This window comes from Syngnathus typhle, linkage group LG22, assembly GCF_033458585.1.
Source record: "Syngnathus typhle isolate RoL2023-S1 ecotype Sweden linkage group LG22, RoL_Styp_1.0, whole genome shotgun sequence".
In the NCBI taxonomy this organism is placed as follows: Eukaryota; Metazoa; Chordata; class Actinopteri; order Syngnathiformes; family Syngnathidae; genus Syngnathus; species Syngnathus typhle.
Genome location: NC_083759.1, coordinates 633999 through 645593, shown reverse-complemented (window position 1 = coordinate 645593; position 11595 = coordinate 633999). Strand labels below are relative to the sequence as shown.

General features: G+C 48.8%; 1 protein-coding gene across 1 annotated transcript; it reads right to left on the bottom strand.

Moving 5' to 3' along the window:
- Positions 1 to 144: 144 nt before the first annotated feature.
- Positions 145 to 11183, bottom strand: si:ch211-142k18.1 (uncharacterized). The gene is made up of 10 exons (XM_061269605.1): positions 10876 to 11183; positions 8768 to 8898; positions 8548 to 8690; positions 8046 to 8112; positions 6708 to 6768; positions 6292 to 6498; positions 5987 to 6106; positions 1241 to 1381; positions 626 to 1071; positions 145 to 519 (listed from the first exon to the last, which is right to left on the bottom strand). Exons 8-10 carry the CDS (start codon positions 1361 to 1363, stop codon positions 381 to 383), a joined length of 708 nt encoding a protein of 235 aa, XP_061125589.1. The 5' UTR covers positions 1364 to 1381; positions 5987 to 6106; positions 6292 to 6498; positions 6708 to 6768; positions 8046 to 8112; positions 8548 to 8690; positions 8768 to 8898; positions 10876 to 11183; the 3' UTR covers positions 145 to 380.
- Positions 11184 to 11595: the final 412 nt, after the last annotated feature.

Below are 11595 nucleotides of genomic sequence, written 5' to 3'. Positions count from 1 at the left end.
TCTCTCTCTCTCTCTCTCTCTCTCTCTTTCACACACACGGCGTCACATGATTCCGAGTATGTGGCGTGTATTTCGAAAGAAAGCTCCAAATTGACTTTACAAACGTTTTCATATGAGCTGCGCACAACTATTGGAAAGTAAAAGTGGTTTGTTCCTCTTTAATGACACGGCCTCGGCGGCAACATGAAGCGCCAGATGGCGGAGCTTCACCTCGCTCCGGAGGAGACTAACAGCGTCTACAGACCTGACACAGGAGATGGCTTTCATATGTTTTCTCTCCTAATTGCCGCAATAACGTATGGATGGAAAATATCGTTGCGCAGTTCGTCAGAATGGCGGTGGGGTAAAAAAAGTCTGTCCGTGGAACGACGGGGCGAGTCTTAAACGTGGCCTTGGAGGGTGTCCCTCAGCTGTTTGGCGAAGGAGGCGTGAAGGCCTTGCGACGAGCTCTCGAGTCGCCCGGCGATGTCCGTGGCCGCCCGCACCATTTCCTCAAAGGCCGCAGACTCTTCTCGGATTCTGTCCGGGAAATGCCGATGAAGAGTTAACGGAGGAAGAATGAAAAATGTGAATCTTGCTGGCTCGGTCTGCGCTGCGTCCGACTTTTTTTTTTGGGCGAGCTTACTTCTGCAACCCTGCGAGGGTGTCCAGCAGCTCCCCTTGAAGCTGCTTCTCCAGGTCTTCCTCAGCCTTCTCCAGCACCTCACGGCAGCTCCGGTGCTCCTCCTGGGCGCCGGCGACGTTGACCCGAATCACGTCCTCGTAGCTCTCGGCCCCCAGCTCCGCCCCGACGTACTGGACCAGGTTCTCGATCACCGCCCGGTTGGCGTGCTGGATGGCCTGCAGGAAGGCCACCTCCTCCCGGCGAGCCTTCAGAAGGCGGGCCGAAGCGCCCCGGGTGCCGAAGCGGACCGAGCAGGTCTCCTCCGAGGCGGGCTCGTCGGCGGCCGTGACGGCGGGGTACGCGTCAAAGCCCGAGCCGTAATCGCCGTCCCCGCTTTGGCAGGTTGACGGGGTTGCCATGGCGATCAAGGCCACCAGAACGCCCGTCCACCAACGCCGCATGTTAACCTAGAGGGACGGAAAAAAGCAGATGTTAGCGGCTCAATAAAAACAGAAGGGACACAAGTGAAGGACATAAATAATTTCCTCAGCCTGCTGTGTTTTCGATGTACCGGCCTCGCGCAACGTGGCACCGAAAAAGAAATCGGGTCTCTTCTCGCTGTGTTTGAAAACGTACCAAATTGTGATCTCGCTTGTTGTTCTTGCGTTTTGGCGATGGCGGCCGAGAACGAAGGAGGTCCACGAGGAGCTTTTTCCTTCTGTTTGGCTGAAACCAAAGCCACCGCTGGGACTGAAGCATTTCCTTCTCTCCACTGGGCTGAAAGAAAAAGGGGAGGAAGAAAAAGAAAAGGAAAGGGGGGACTAATGGACTTCACATGTGTCTGCAGGGGGAAAACTGCTTTTGTGTCACTTCATCCTTCTTTGAACACATGTTCTTGTCATGACCAAGCGCAGCGCATGCTCCGGCTCGCAGGGTTGGAAATGGCGCCGTCTGGTTTGGACACGCGTGTCCGTGAAGGTGCCATCTGGGATTCATTTGTCACTGTCAGCGCTCAGCGAGCGCTTGAATGAATATTCCGCGGCACAAATTCAGACTCACATCAATTGCATTTTTGTGACCGACAATTGCTACTGCGGCTAATTTGTGCGTCCTTGGCACCAGCGTCCCGATCATTTTGCTCTTTTTCAATCAAGCGGGTTTTGCCCTCAAACCCGTTGCTTCTTCTGCCGACAAACAAAGTTTTTTCTTCCTTTTTCACTGCCTCGGGCTAACGCCGCGCACTTAATGATTTGGTGACCTCGCCAAGACGGCGCGCTTGCAAATGACGCCTTAATGTCCTTTTTAATCGATTTTTTAATATGGAAATGACACACGAGGCGCTCGGGGCCACCTTTTGATCAATTGCAATTCCGACTAGTTTGTCTTTGTTCATATTTGCCTCGCCGGCATTATTTCATCTGGCGTCCGCATTCGTACAAATGAAACGGCAATAAACGAAGGCGCTCGCCGACACGACGGCCGTATATTGACGTCGGTGTAAAAAGGAGGCGATATAAATAATGCATTTGATCTGAAATGAAATTGGATTCCCGGGGCCAAGGAAACAATCGGGGCGGGTTGTTGGGAGAGCAAGGCGCCATCTGATTAGTGCCGCGGAAACACGGCTCAGCGCGGCAAAGTGCATTTTAATTAAGCTCTTTTTGTCTTGACTGTACATTCGTACGCAATTAAATTAAGCATGAGCAAACCCCCCCCGCGGCCCGGCCGCCACTTGGCCGCGTGCTCTCGGCCACGCTGGCTTTGGGGATAATCAATTCTTACTGCTTCTGCTACACTGCACGGTTGCAGCTGGGCTTCCCACACACACACGGGGAGCATCTTCACGACCCGTTTGGCTTCAGGGAAAATAAAATGGCGTCAAGGGAATGGGGGGCCATCAAGAAACATGGGATGGACAGGAAGATGCAGCCGCATCAAAATGTCTTGACAGCAGATTGCTACTCGAAAATTTCAAGCCAATGCGCAAATCGAAAATTGCCTGGAGCCTTGGGTAAACCACAAAAGGAGAAATCAGACTAGGAGAAAAAAAAAAAAAAAGGAAAAAATCAGCTGCCTGCTTCCGTTCCCATGTTGGGTTTGAGGCGTCGGCTTTTTCGTTCCGCTAAGAATAATTGTCGTCTCTTTTGCGCATTTGGGACCTTTTTGCGACGACATTGACGGGACAAAGTAGGTCAGCGTGGCAACTTTTGGACAAGCGCTGTCAAAAGAGAGACCCTCGACGCAGACGTCGAACACCTCCACGTATGCAATGTACCGTTTAAATATAGACGCCGAGGCGGCGTGTCACCCTGACCTCAGCTCATTTTGTAACACGAGAAGAACAATGCGGACGGACGGACGTGTCGTCCGACCGTCACCGGCGGATGAGCTCACAAACTTTTCTCCGACATAATAACACATAAGTAGAAGGAGCATTTGCAATTGTTCCCTCCGGCTGCCGAGACGTGCTCAGCAAAGCCCAAAGCAATGGCTGACAAAAGGAGCCACCTAATATCTATGCTGATTCTTCCCTCATTGAGATGCAGGGGACGGATCTCATCGGAGGGAATTTTTTGGTAGCGTGACACAATAGGTGAACAGAGCCGGCTGGCTCTGTTGCTTCCTCGTGGCGGCCAATTCAATTTTGGACCACTTTTTTCCGGGAGATATTATCCTGGCGTATTAGCTCCCACTGTGGTGTGAGGAAATCCCATTAGCCAGGCCGAGGGGCGAGAGAGCTTGGAAGAACGCCCGCCCGCCCGCCCGCCCACCATTTGGCAGCAGCAGCCAGCAGAAAAGGCATTCGCAAAGCCTCAGTTTGCACAGTTTTTTTTTATTTATTTAAATTTTTTATCGATATTTTTTTTATTTTCATGTCTTTTTCATTTGTATTATGTCTATGTTTTTATTTGTATCCCTTGCTGGTCTCAGTCAAAGGTATAAAAGACCTTTGGTGGTTCCGGGTGTCAAATTGCTCTTGCCGTACAACCTACCTACCTACCTCCCTCCCTCCCTCCCTCCCTCCCGCTAGGCTTCAATTTGCTGCCGGGTCGGCGCTGACCTCGTTGATCTTGCGCCATCTGATATTGAGCGCGGCGTTCCGCTCGGGTAAGGACGCAGCTGAGGCCCCCGCGCCACATTTCAATTCCAACCGATCCGGGCGGGAACGGCTTGACCGGAAAATCCGTCTCCCGTCAGTCCAGTCCTTTTTTTTTTCTTTCCCCTCCCTTGATTGGATTTGAAAGTTTCATATGAAGGCGGCCATCGTCGTATTGACATCCATCGCTCATTGAATTTTGCAGGCAAACTATTTCCGGGAAGGATGGAGTCAAGCGACAACATCTCTTCGGGAGTCATCAAGGGGCTAATCGGGTTTGCCTGATTGCTGTCACGCTCGCCATTCTTTTTGTGACGCAGTGGTGGCAAGCACCAAGTCCAAATACGTTTGTACTGACTCGAAGTAGATTTGAGTACTTTGTGCCATTTGGCCTTTAATGCGGAGTCTGCTGCTGCTGCCAAAGTGAGCGATGGGTGATGGGCATGTCCTCGGGCTGGCTCGTTTCCTGCCGCTCGCCTTACGTAATGAGCTCTGGGTTTTCTTTCACTGAGGTCCAGACGTCCAGAGCGGAGCCAAGAGCCTTGTCTGCTCTACAAGAATGCCCCCAGGCTTTCTTTTTGCCTTTAACAAGACGGACAGCACGGCAAAGTGTTTATCGCCCGAACACGGAAGCGGGAGCCGAGGTGAAGGGCCTGGCGTCGATGGAGCTCGGTCGCGCGGCTTATCTGCGGGAACGCATGTTGCTGTGGCCTTAAGAACCGAGCGGAGGGCGGAAAAGGCGCCAAGCCGAGTCAAGCTACGCCAATTGAATGGATACGCTAGGAATTTGTACAGTATATTGGATGTGGGGCCGGCAGAGACAGAAAATCCCCAAATGAACTTTCCAGACGTGCCAGCAGAAGAGGCGAGGCGAGGCGAGGCGAGGCGAAGCGAGGCAGACAGGAAAGGAAGCGGGTCTGACGCAAAGCTCCCTCGGCGAGTCTAATGAAGTAGCAACGTGGCTAATTTGGGCCAAATTAACTTTTGGCTGCTTCCTGTTGCAAGCGCTGTATTTTCCAGACTCCTTTTGAAAGATAGTCAATACAATACCATGTCATCGTTTAGCCCCGCCCCCTTTGTATGTCGCACGCCGGCTTTATACGTCGGTGATTTAGCGCCTCGTGAATTGGCTAACATGAAACGAGAAGGACAAGGTGCTAACTCACGAGCGACACGCCAGTTCTCATTAGAGCCCAGCCCCTGCGGCTTCGCGGTCGACCTGCCGTAAACACCCGCCCGGCGCCGCTGACCGACGAGCAATCTGCGTGCATATTTCAAAAGGTGACGGATGTGCCGCGCTGCCCCGCTCATCACCGCGGGTGGGGATTACGACTGATGGAAATAATTTACGCCCGAGCCGCCTGTCCTTACATCTGCGGGGGCATATTGAAGAGTTAAGCTAGCGGCAATGCACTATTTGTGTCGAAATGAAGCTCTATAATTCTGCACAAGTGACTGAATTTTTAATGATCAATTGATTGATTCCTATGCCCGTCCCAAGTTTTTATGGTGAACACGTGGAAAGGTGCCGCTTGAGCAGTTTGACCGTCGTTTCTTTGAAAACGCTGAGCGCGGTTCGCCTCGTCATAAAAAGCCACATTGAGATTGAAGCGCTTCTCTTAAAGGTTAAAAACTCGCCCGAGTAAATGACCTCGACTGAAATCGTCTTTTCCCGTCGGGCGCGAAACGCTCATTTGGCCCGGACGTGAATCTCCGGCGAAGCAGCCGCTCGCCGCCATCGATCAGAGCGTCCTCGTGACTTACGCGACAGTACGATCAAATGTGCTGATGATCGCATCGATTACGCCCCGATCCGCACGCGCGCTGATACGGCCATCAATCGGGGCAATCGTAAAAATCTGCAGAAGTGTAAGCGGGTGGCCCTGTCATGATTTGCTTGCGCCTTCGTGGTTGGCCTGCGGACATCTGTGATTCTTTTCTTTTTTTCCCAATCCATTTCCCAAATACAAAGGCGCTTGTCTGTCAGCCAGCCAAGATAAATGAAGAACCTTGACAGGCTGACAGCGGCCGCCGCTCATCATCTGTTAGCGTGCGAAAGCTCATCTCGTTGCACGTCACATCAATCCCTCCCATACGCACGCCGTCGTCGTTATTACCATTATTACCGTTGACTGAAAACGGAGTCAATCATCCCTCAGCCTCGGCTGTTGTATTGAAAGGGACTCCCCAAAAATCAACTTGACTACTTGTTTCAATTTGACCAATGGTCTAAATATGAAGCTCCAAATGTGATTTGGGGCGCCTGCCACGGCCGCTTTCCTCACCTGCAAGTGTGACAATCAATTTGAAGCAGCTGTCTTCATGTTGCGGCACACTTGACGAATCGGAATAAATGAACGGAGTCCGAGGCGCCCCGCTCCGCTCCCGACGAGCCAGCCCGTGACCTGAAACCAGACAGACAGACGCGTCTGATTGGATGACAGATGGAACCAAATCTCAATGTTTGGTTTTTCACCACCCCAAAAAAAAAAAAAAAAAATCTCTGTGACGTTATGCGTGAGAAGTCCCCAAAAGAAAAACGTGATTAATTCCAACATAGACTATTTGCCATAAATGGAAGGCAACATACAGTACATCTATGTGGAGTGGCTACTCGTTGACAAGCGCAGATGCCAAAGCAACAGTTTGGCCAAACGACATCGGGTCGCTCGTGTGCCGTAGACCGGTTTACGATGGCGGCAGATGTTCCTTTGGAAGCACTATGGAGTTCCATTGGCCGAGATGAGCGCTGAGCGCCATCTGCTTGGCGCGTTGCCTTTTCAAAACAATCCATATGCTACAAAACACACATAGGAGTTCAATTCAAGAGATTAAAAAGAAAACATTAAAAATGAATACATCATACTCAGCATTTCTTTCAATGTATTCACATGGGTGGAATGAATCTCTTTTGCTAGTCTGGATTTTTTTTTTTTTTTTTTTTTTGACCAACCGATCAGGCGACAGAAAACTGCTGACATGATTGAATTTCAAATCTGCACTTACATCAGCCAGTAGCGACCTTCCCGGCCGGGGCAGATCACATAGACACGGAAAAGGCTGAAATCTGTTTGGATGAGAAAAGAAGTAACATCAAAATACGATTCTTGAAACAAATTACAAAAAAAGAATTGAATGAGAAATGCTTTTTGTTGGATTAAATTGCAAACATGGCGACTCCACTGCTGCAGTCTGAAAGTTTTGTGAACAAAATGCACTTTTCCATCACGTCTTTGGCAAGTGAACGGGCCATTGCGCACCCACTGCAGACTTTCCACGCCGTTTGCTTCATCTGTGCAAGAATGCAAATTGCACATTTTTCACATCTACCAGCCCGGCACACAGAATTTGAAAAATCCCCAAATTTGTGCATCGTTAGGGTTCATCATTAGCCGGTCCAATTAGGGTAAAGTCGAGGCGTATTTGATGGCCTTCAGCGGCTAAGCAAGCATTTGTGATTAAGCAAAATACTCTGACAGCTCAACTGACTGCGTCAACATTCTCCCCAATGAGCGCACAATTATCTCACTTAAGCACTTTGGCTTCTCCTAAAAAAAACAAAAAATTGGCTGGCAGGCAGGCAGTGCGTCTGATGTTTGGCCCACTGACGTCCGCCGGGAGAGGCCCACTTTGCCAACGTGACGGCTGCAAAGCGCCCGCCGCAAAAGATGGAACGAGCCCTCTCGGGACGGCAACGCTTTGTAGTTTGGAGACGTTGAGTCAATCCGGAAGAAATGCCAGCGCAATGGCGGCAATCTCCGACACCTATATGATTGTTGGATCATACAATACGTGTGATTTCATCTGGTGCGGCTCAAAGATGTTTGCAATCAGAAAAGCGAGAAGGCGGTAGCGGCCGACGCCACAACGCAGCAACCCAAAAGAGCGAGCGATCTGGCATACAAAGCCGAACGTGTTTATCGGCCGGGAGCGCCTCGTCGGGATCGCTGGCCTTTTCAAAGCGGCTTTAAAAAGCGTCCGCCCGCCCCGCCGGTGGGGATTCAAAGTCGTTCCTCGGAAACGCAAGCGGCCTCTCGCGGAGAGTCGTCGGTTCCCGTCGGCCGCGACGGGGATTAGCGCCAGATCAAGTGGCAATAAGTCACGTTGCTCATGCGGGGCTGCGTGGGCGGAGGCGGACGTCGACATTTATCAAGATGATGCAGACGGCCTTCTGCTAAAGCTCAACTTTGCCAGCGAGCTCGCCTCAAAGCGCTTATCGTAAAACCGAAACAAAAGCCGATGCGACATTGGACAGTCCGGCGGTGCCTTGTGATAAGAGCGAGGAGTCGCTCTCTCGAGTTTTTGGAGATACGAGCTGTTGCTGGCAGGCAGCCAGGCACTCACCTCACCACAAGCGGCAGAGTGAACAAAGGCTGCACAAAGAGACTTCCAGTTGCCCACTTCAGCTTCACTGTCAAAACCAAAAAGAGTTGTGCATCTGAAACAGTTTGTAGTTTTTTTTTCCTCTTGCTTTAAGTGGACATGCATTCAATTAGCAGCGGATGCCCCCCCCCTTCCGCTTTTTAATGGCACAGCGTGATTACTTGGATTGATGTCGCCAAAGGAGGGTCAAACCATACGGCTGATTAAGCAGCCAAGAAGAACAAAAAAAAGAATAATTATTATTATTCCTGCTCCGTTAACGGCACTCTGAACTTTCACGGTTAGGAGATGAGTCAGAAAGATAATGATGTTATTGTCTGGCTTTTGCTTTCAGAATTCACACGGAGACGATGAATCTTTTGCTCATCGTCCAATTCATAATGCGGTGGTCTTTATTCGTCACGCCGGTGTCGGTGTGATTTTCGTCCCCAAGAATGACAATCATCACGGCGCTCCCTCTTACTGTCTGAAACGCTTCTTTTCAATTCCTCCTGACGCAGGCAGCCGTGTTATAAATGGCAGGCAGGCAGGACGCAAATCCGTCGCCACCCCTTGTAAATCTTCCCAAGTGGAATTGGCCGCTTGCTGTCTTGCAGACGCGGCAACCTGTAGATCAAAAAGAACAATAAAGAAAGTTGGCATGTGTGGCAAATGTCAAGAAAAAGAATTCGTTGCACGCTTACAAGCGATGACTTGCAATCCCTCCATTTTCCTTTGATTGCATCACGCTCATTTCACCCACTCGCTGCAGCCGACTCGTCTAATTGTCCGGTCGAGCCCGCCCGAATCATTCGTCCTGCGCTTTACTCGCTCACTGCATAAAAAGATAGGATAGAGCCGTAAAAACGTTGTTACATATCAAATAAGTGGATCTGTGGTTAACTGCCACACAATTACAAAGCTCTAACCAAAAATCAAATAAAATAGAGTCCATCACCATACCTCCATTAACCTGACCTGCAAAGGGCACGACAATTAATGCCCCCCCGCATCATTTGTCAACAGCAAGAATTAATGGAACCTTTCCAGTCTAATCGAGATATTTCATCTTGCCTCACCCGACAGAGCCTAAGCGGCCGGCCGGGGTTGACGGGGGCGCCAAAGATGGCGTCGCGAGTGCAGCGGGCCGCTCTGCAATTTGACTCCGTAAAAGCGTGGTGTTGGCAGAATGCCTTTAAATTTGCATTTAAGTGGCTTAATGGCTTTACCTCACGTCATGCACGCTGCACTCCAATTAGAATAGAAGAGAGTCAAGTAAAGCTGCCTTCTCCTCATTAACACGGCGCCGCGTTGGGAGTTTGCGGCATGAATAATTCAAAGTCGACGTTCATTAGCCGCGCTCATCAAGTGTTATCAAACGGATGATCTGATAGTGGAGTGTAAATATTGTCGGATTTTGGTGGCGCGGCGGAATCCCATTTGGAAGTGGTTATAGTTATCGATGACGCTTCCGAGGAGTTTCATCGCCCCCCCCTCCCCCAGCATCCCATGACTGACGGACGCAGTTAGGTCCAAGTGCTTCCATTGTTTCAATTGTCTGAATGATGTTGCGCCACTGCCACTCTGGAGCACTTTGCGCTAATGAAAAAGGCTCATGTTGGGACGTGATGGATAGACAGGGCACAACCTCTGTTTGGGTTCTGGCATGGAACAAAATGTCCACTGTCATGTCCACGTGAGTAAAGTGTCAACTCTTAGTTGATGCAATGCGCAAAAGTTACTTTGTAATTGTACACTCGCAGCATATCAGTATTTGCCATCCGCTTGAATATTTCACACGGCATGAACTGATAGCAAAATCTCGGCGTACGATACGATCGACTTTTTTCGGGTGCCGACATATGCTGATTATCTTTCCAGCGCATAATTAAGTCTTGCGCTGGTTTTCCTTTTAAGTGGAAATTATTTGGAAGTATTCTTTAGCTTTCTGGCACTTTTGCAAGAGGTTCTATTTTGCCTTCAGTTTTTAAAACACCCTTTTATAGTCCAATAAAGTAAAAGACTGAAGACCAAAATAACAGAAAAACACTGGCATGTTGGATACTATTTTCATTTCGTAGTTGCAGAGTCACACTTTGGCATGACTCATGAGTTGAACTTGTCAACGTGGACCCTCATGAGTCCCAGGAAGAGTTGACGTCGAATACAATCACCAGAAAAAAATGAAGAACAATTCAAATTGTAGCTCACGGGAACTTTTGCAATCAGTGGTGTGAAAATATCAAGTCAAAGGGCGCAGGATAAGTTGCTCCATCCATTCTGGTGCTTGTTTCTTTCTTTTCTACATTCGACAAAACGATGCGACTGCCCTCTTGTGGACAGAAATTGCGGTACACATCACAATGGTTTTAAAAACAGGGTACTACTTCATATACAGAATTAGTTCTGAACAAGGGTAATTTTCTATTCCGTTATTCACTGGTAGTCATGTCACGATGAATCTGTATTGATTTTAGGTTCCTAATATTTTCTCTGGAGCATTCACCACCGAGGTTTCAAAGGAGCCTTTTCAAAGAGTGCACTCGGCAGCTTTTAGGGATGCTTCAGCTCCCCCAAAATAGCTCGAATGATGCCTGGGATCACCATGGGTTACGACCTGACAACACGTGTGGGTGTGCGGGGAGGGAGACTCGCATCCTATCCTGCAAGGGGTAGAGGAGGAGGAGGAGGAGGAGGAGGAGGAGGAGGAGGAGGAGGAGGAGGAGGAGGAGGAGGCGGCAGCGAGACAACCACAGTCTCCTTCCTTCCTTCCTTCCTCCATCCATCCAGCGGTAAGCCTCCATCACCTTACCTCACCGCCATCGTCTTCATCTTCCATCCCGATGAATGAGCCTCTCGCCGGCCAACATCAACAAGCAACCATCGTCGATCTCTTTGCTTCTTTCGTCCCAGCTGGCCTGCGCACAATACACGCATTAACCGTGTGCATGGATTTGGACCCCGTGGACGGCGTGCAACGTACGTAGTAGCAACTACAAGTATGTGTGTGTGTTTTGCAGGAGGAATTTTTTCATTTTATAGTGTGCTTGCTCGCAATAATGTGCGACTGCACTGCATCGTACTGAGAGCTATGCCTAATATTATGACCCACTTAGTATGTAGTCACAGACAACCAACATAATATAAGAAATATAATTAAAATAGTTATTTAGACTAATATATATATATATATATATATACACATATATATATACACACACACACATATACATATATATATATATATATATATATATATATATATATATATATATATATATATATATATATATATATATATATATATATATATATATATATAAAATATTACTAATATTAACTTTTTTTTTTTAAAGCAGTAGTCGGGGATAATTAGATTTTTTTAAACATATTACCTAAAACGTTCATGGAATACATATGAGCAATTCGTAATTACGCTTAGCATACCGCTAATCGCCAATTAGCACCCTTTTCTACTCATTTTTCACAGTAAAACATGATAAAACGAAACAGCGTTGGACACTTCTGTGAC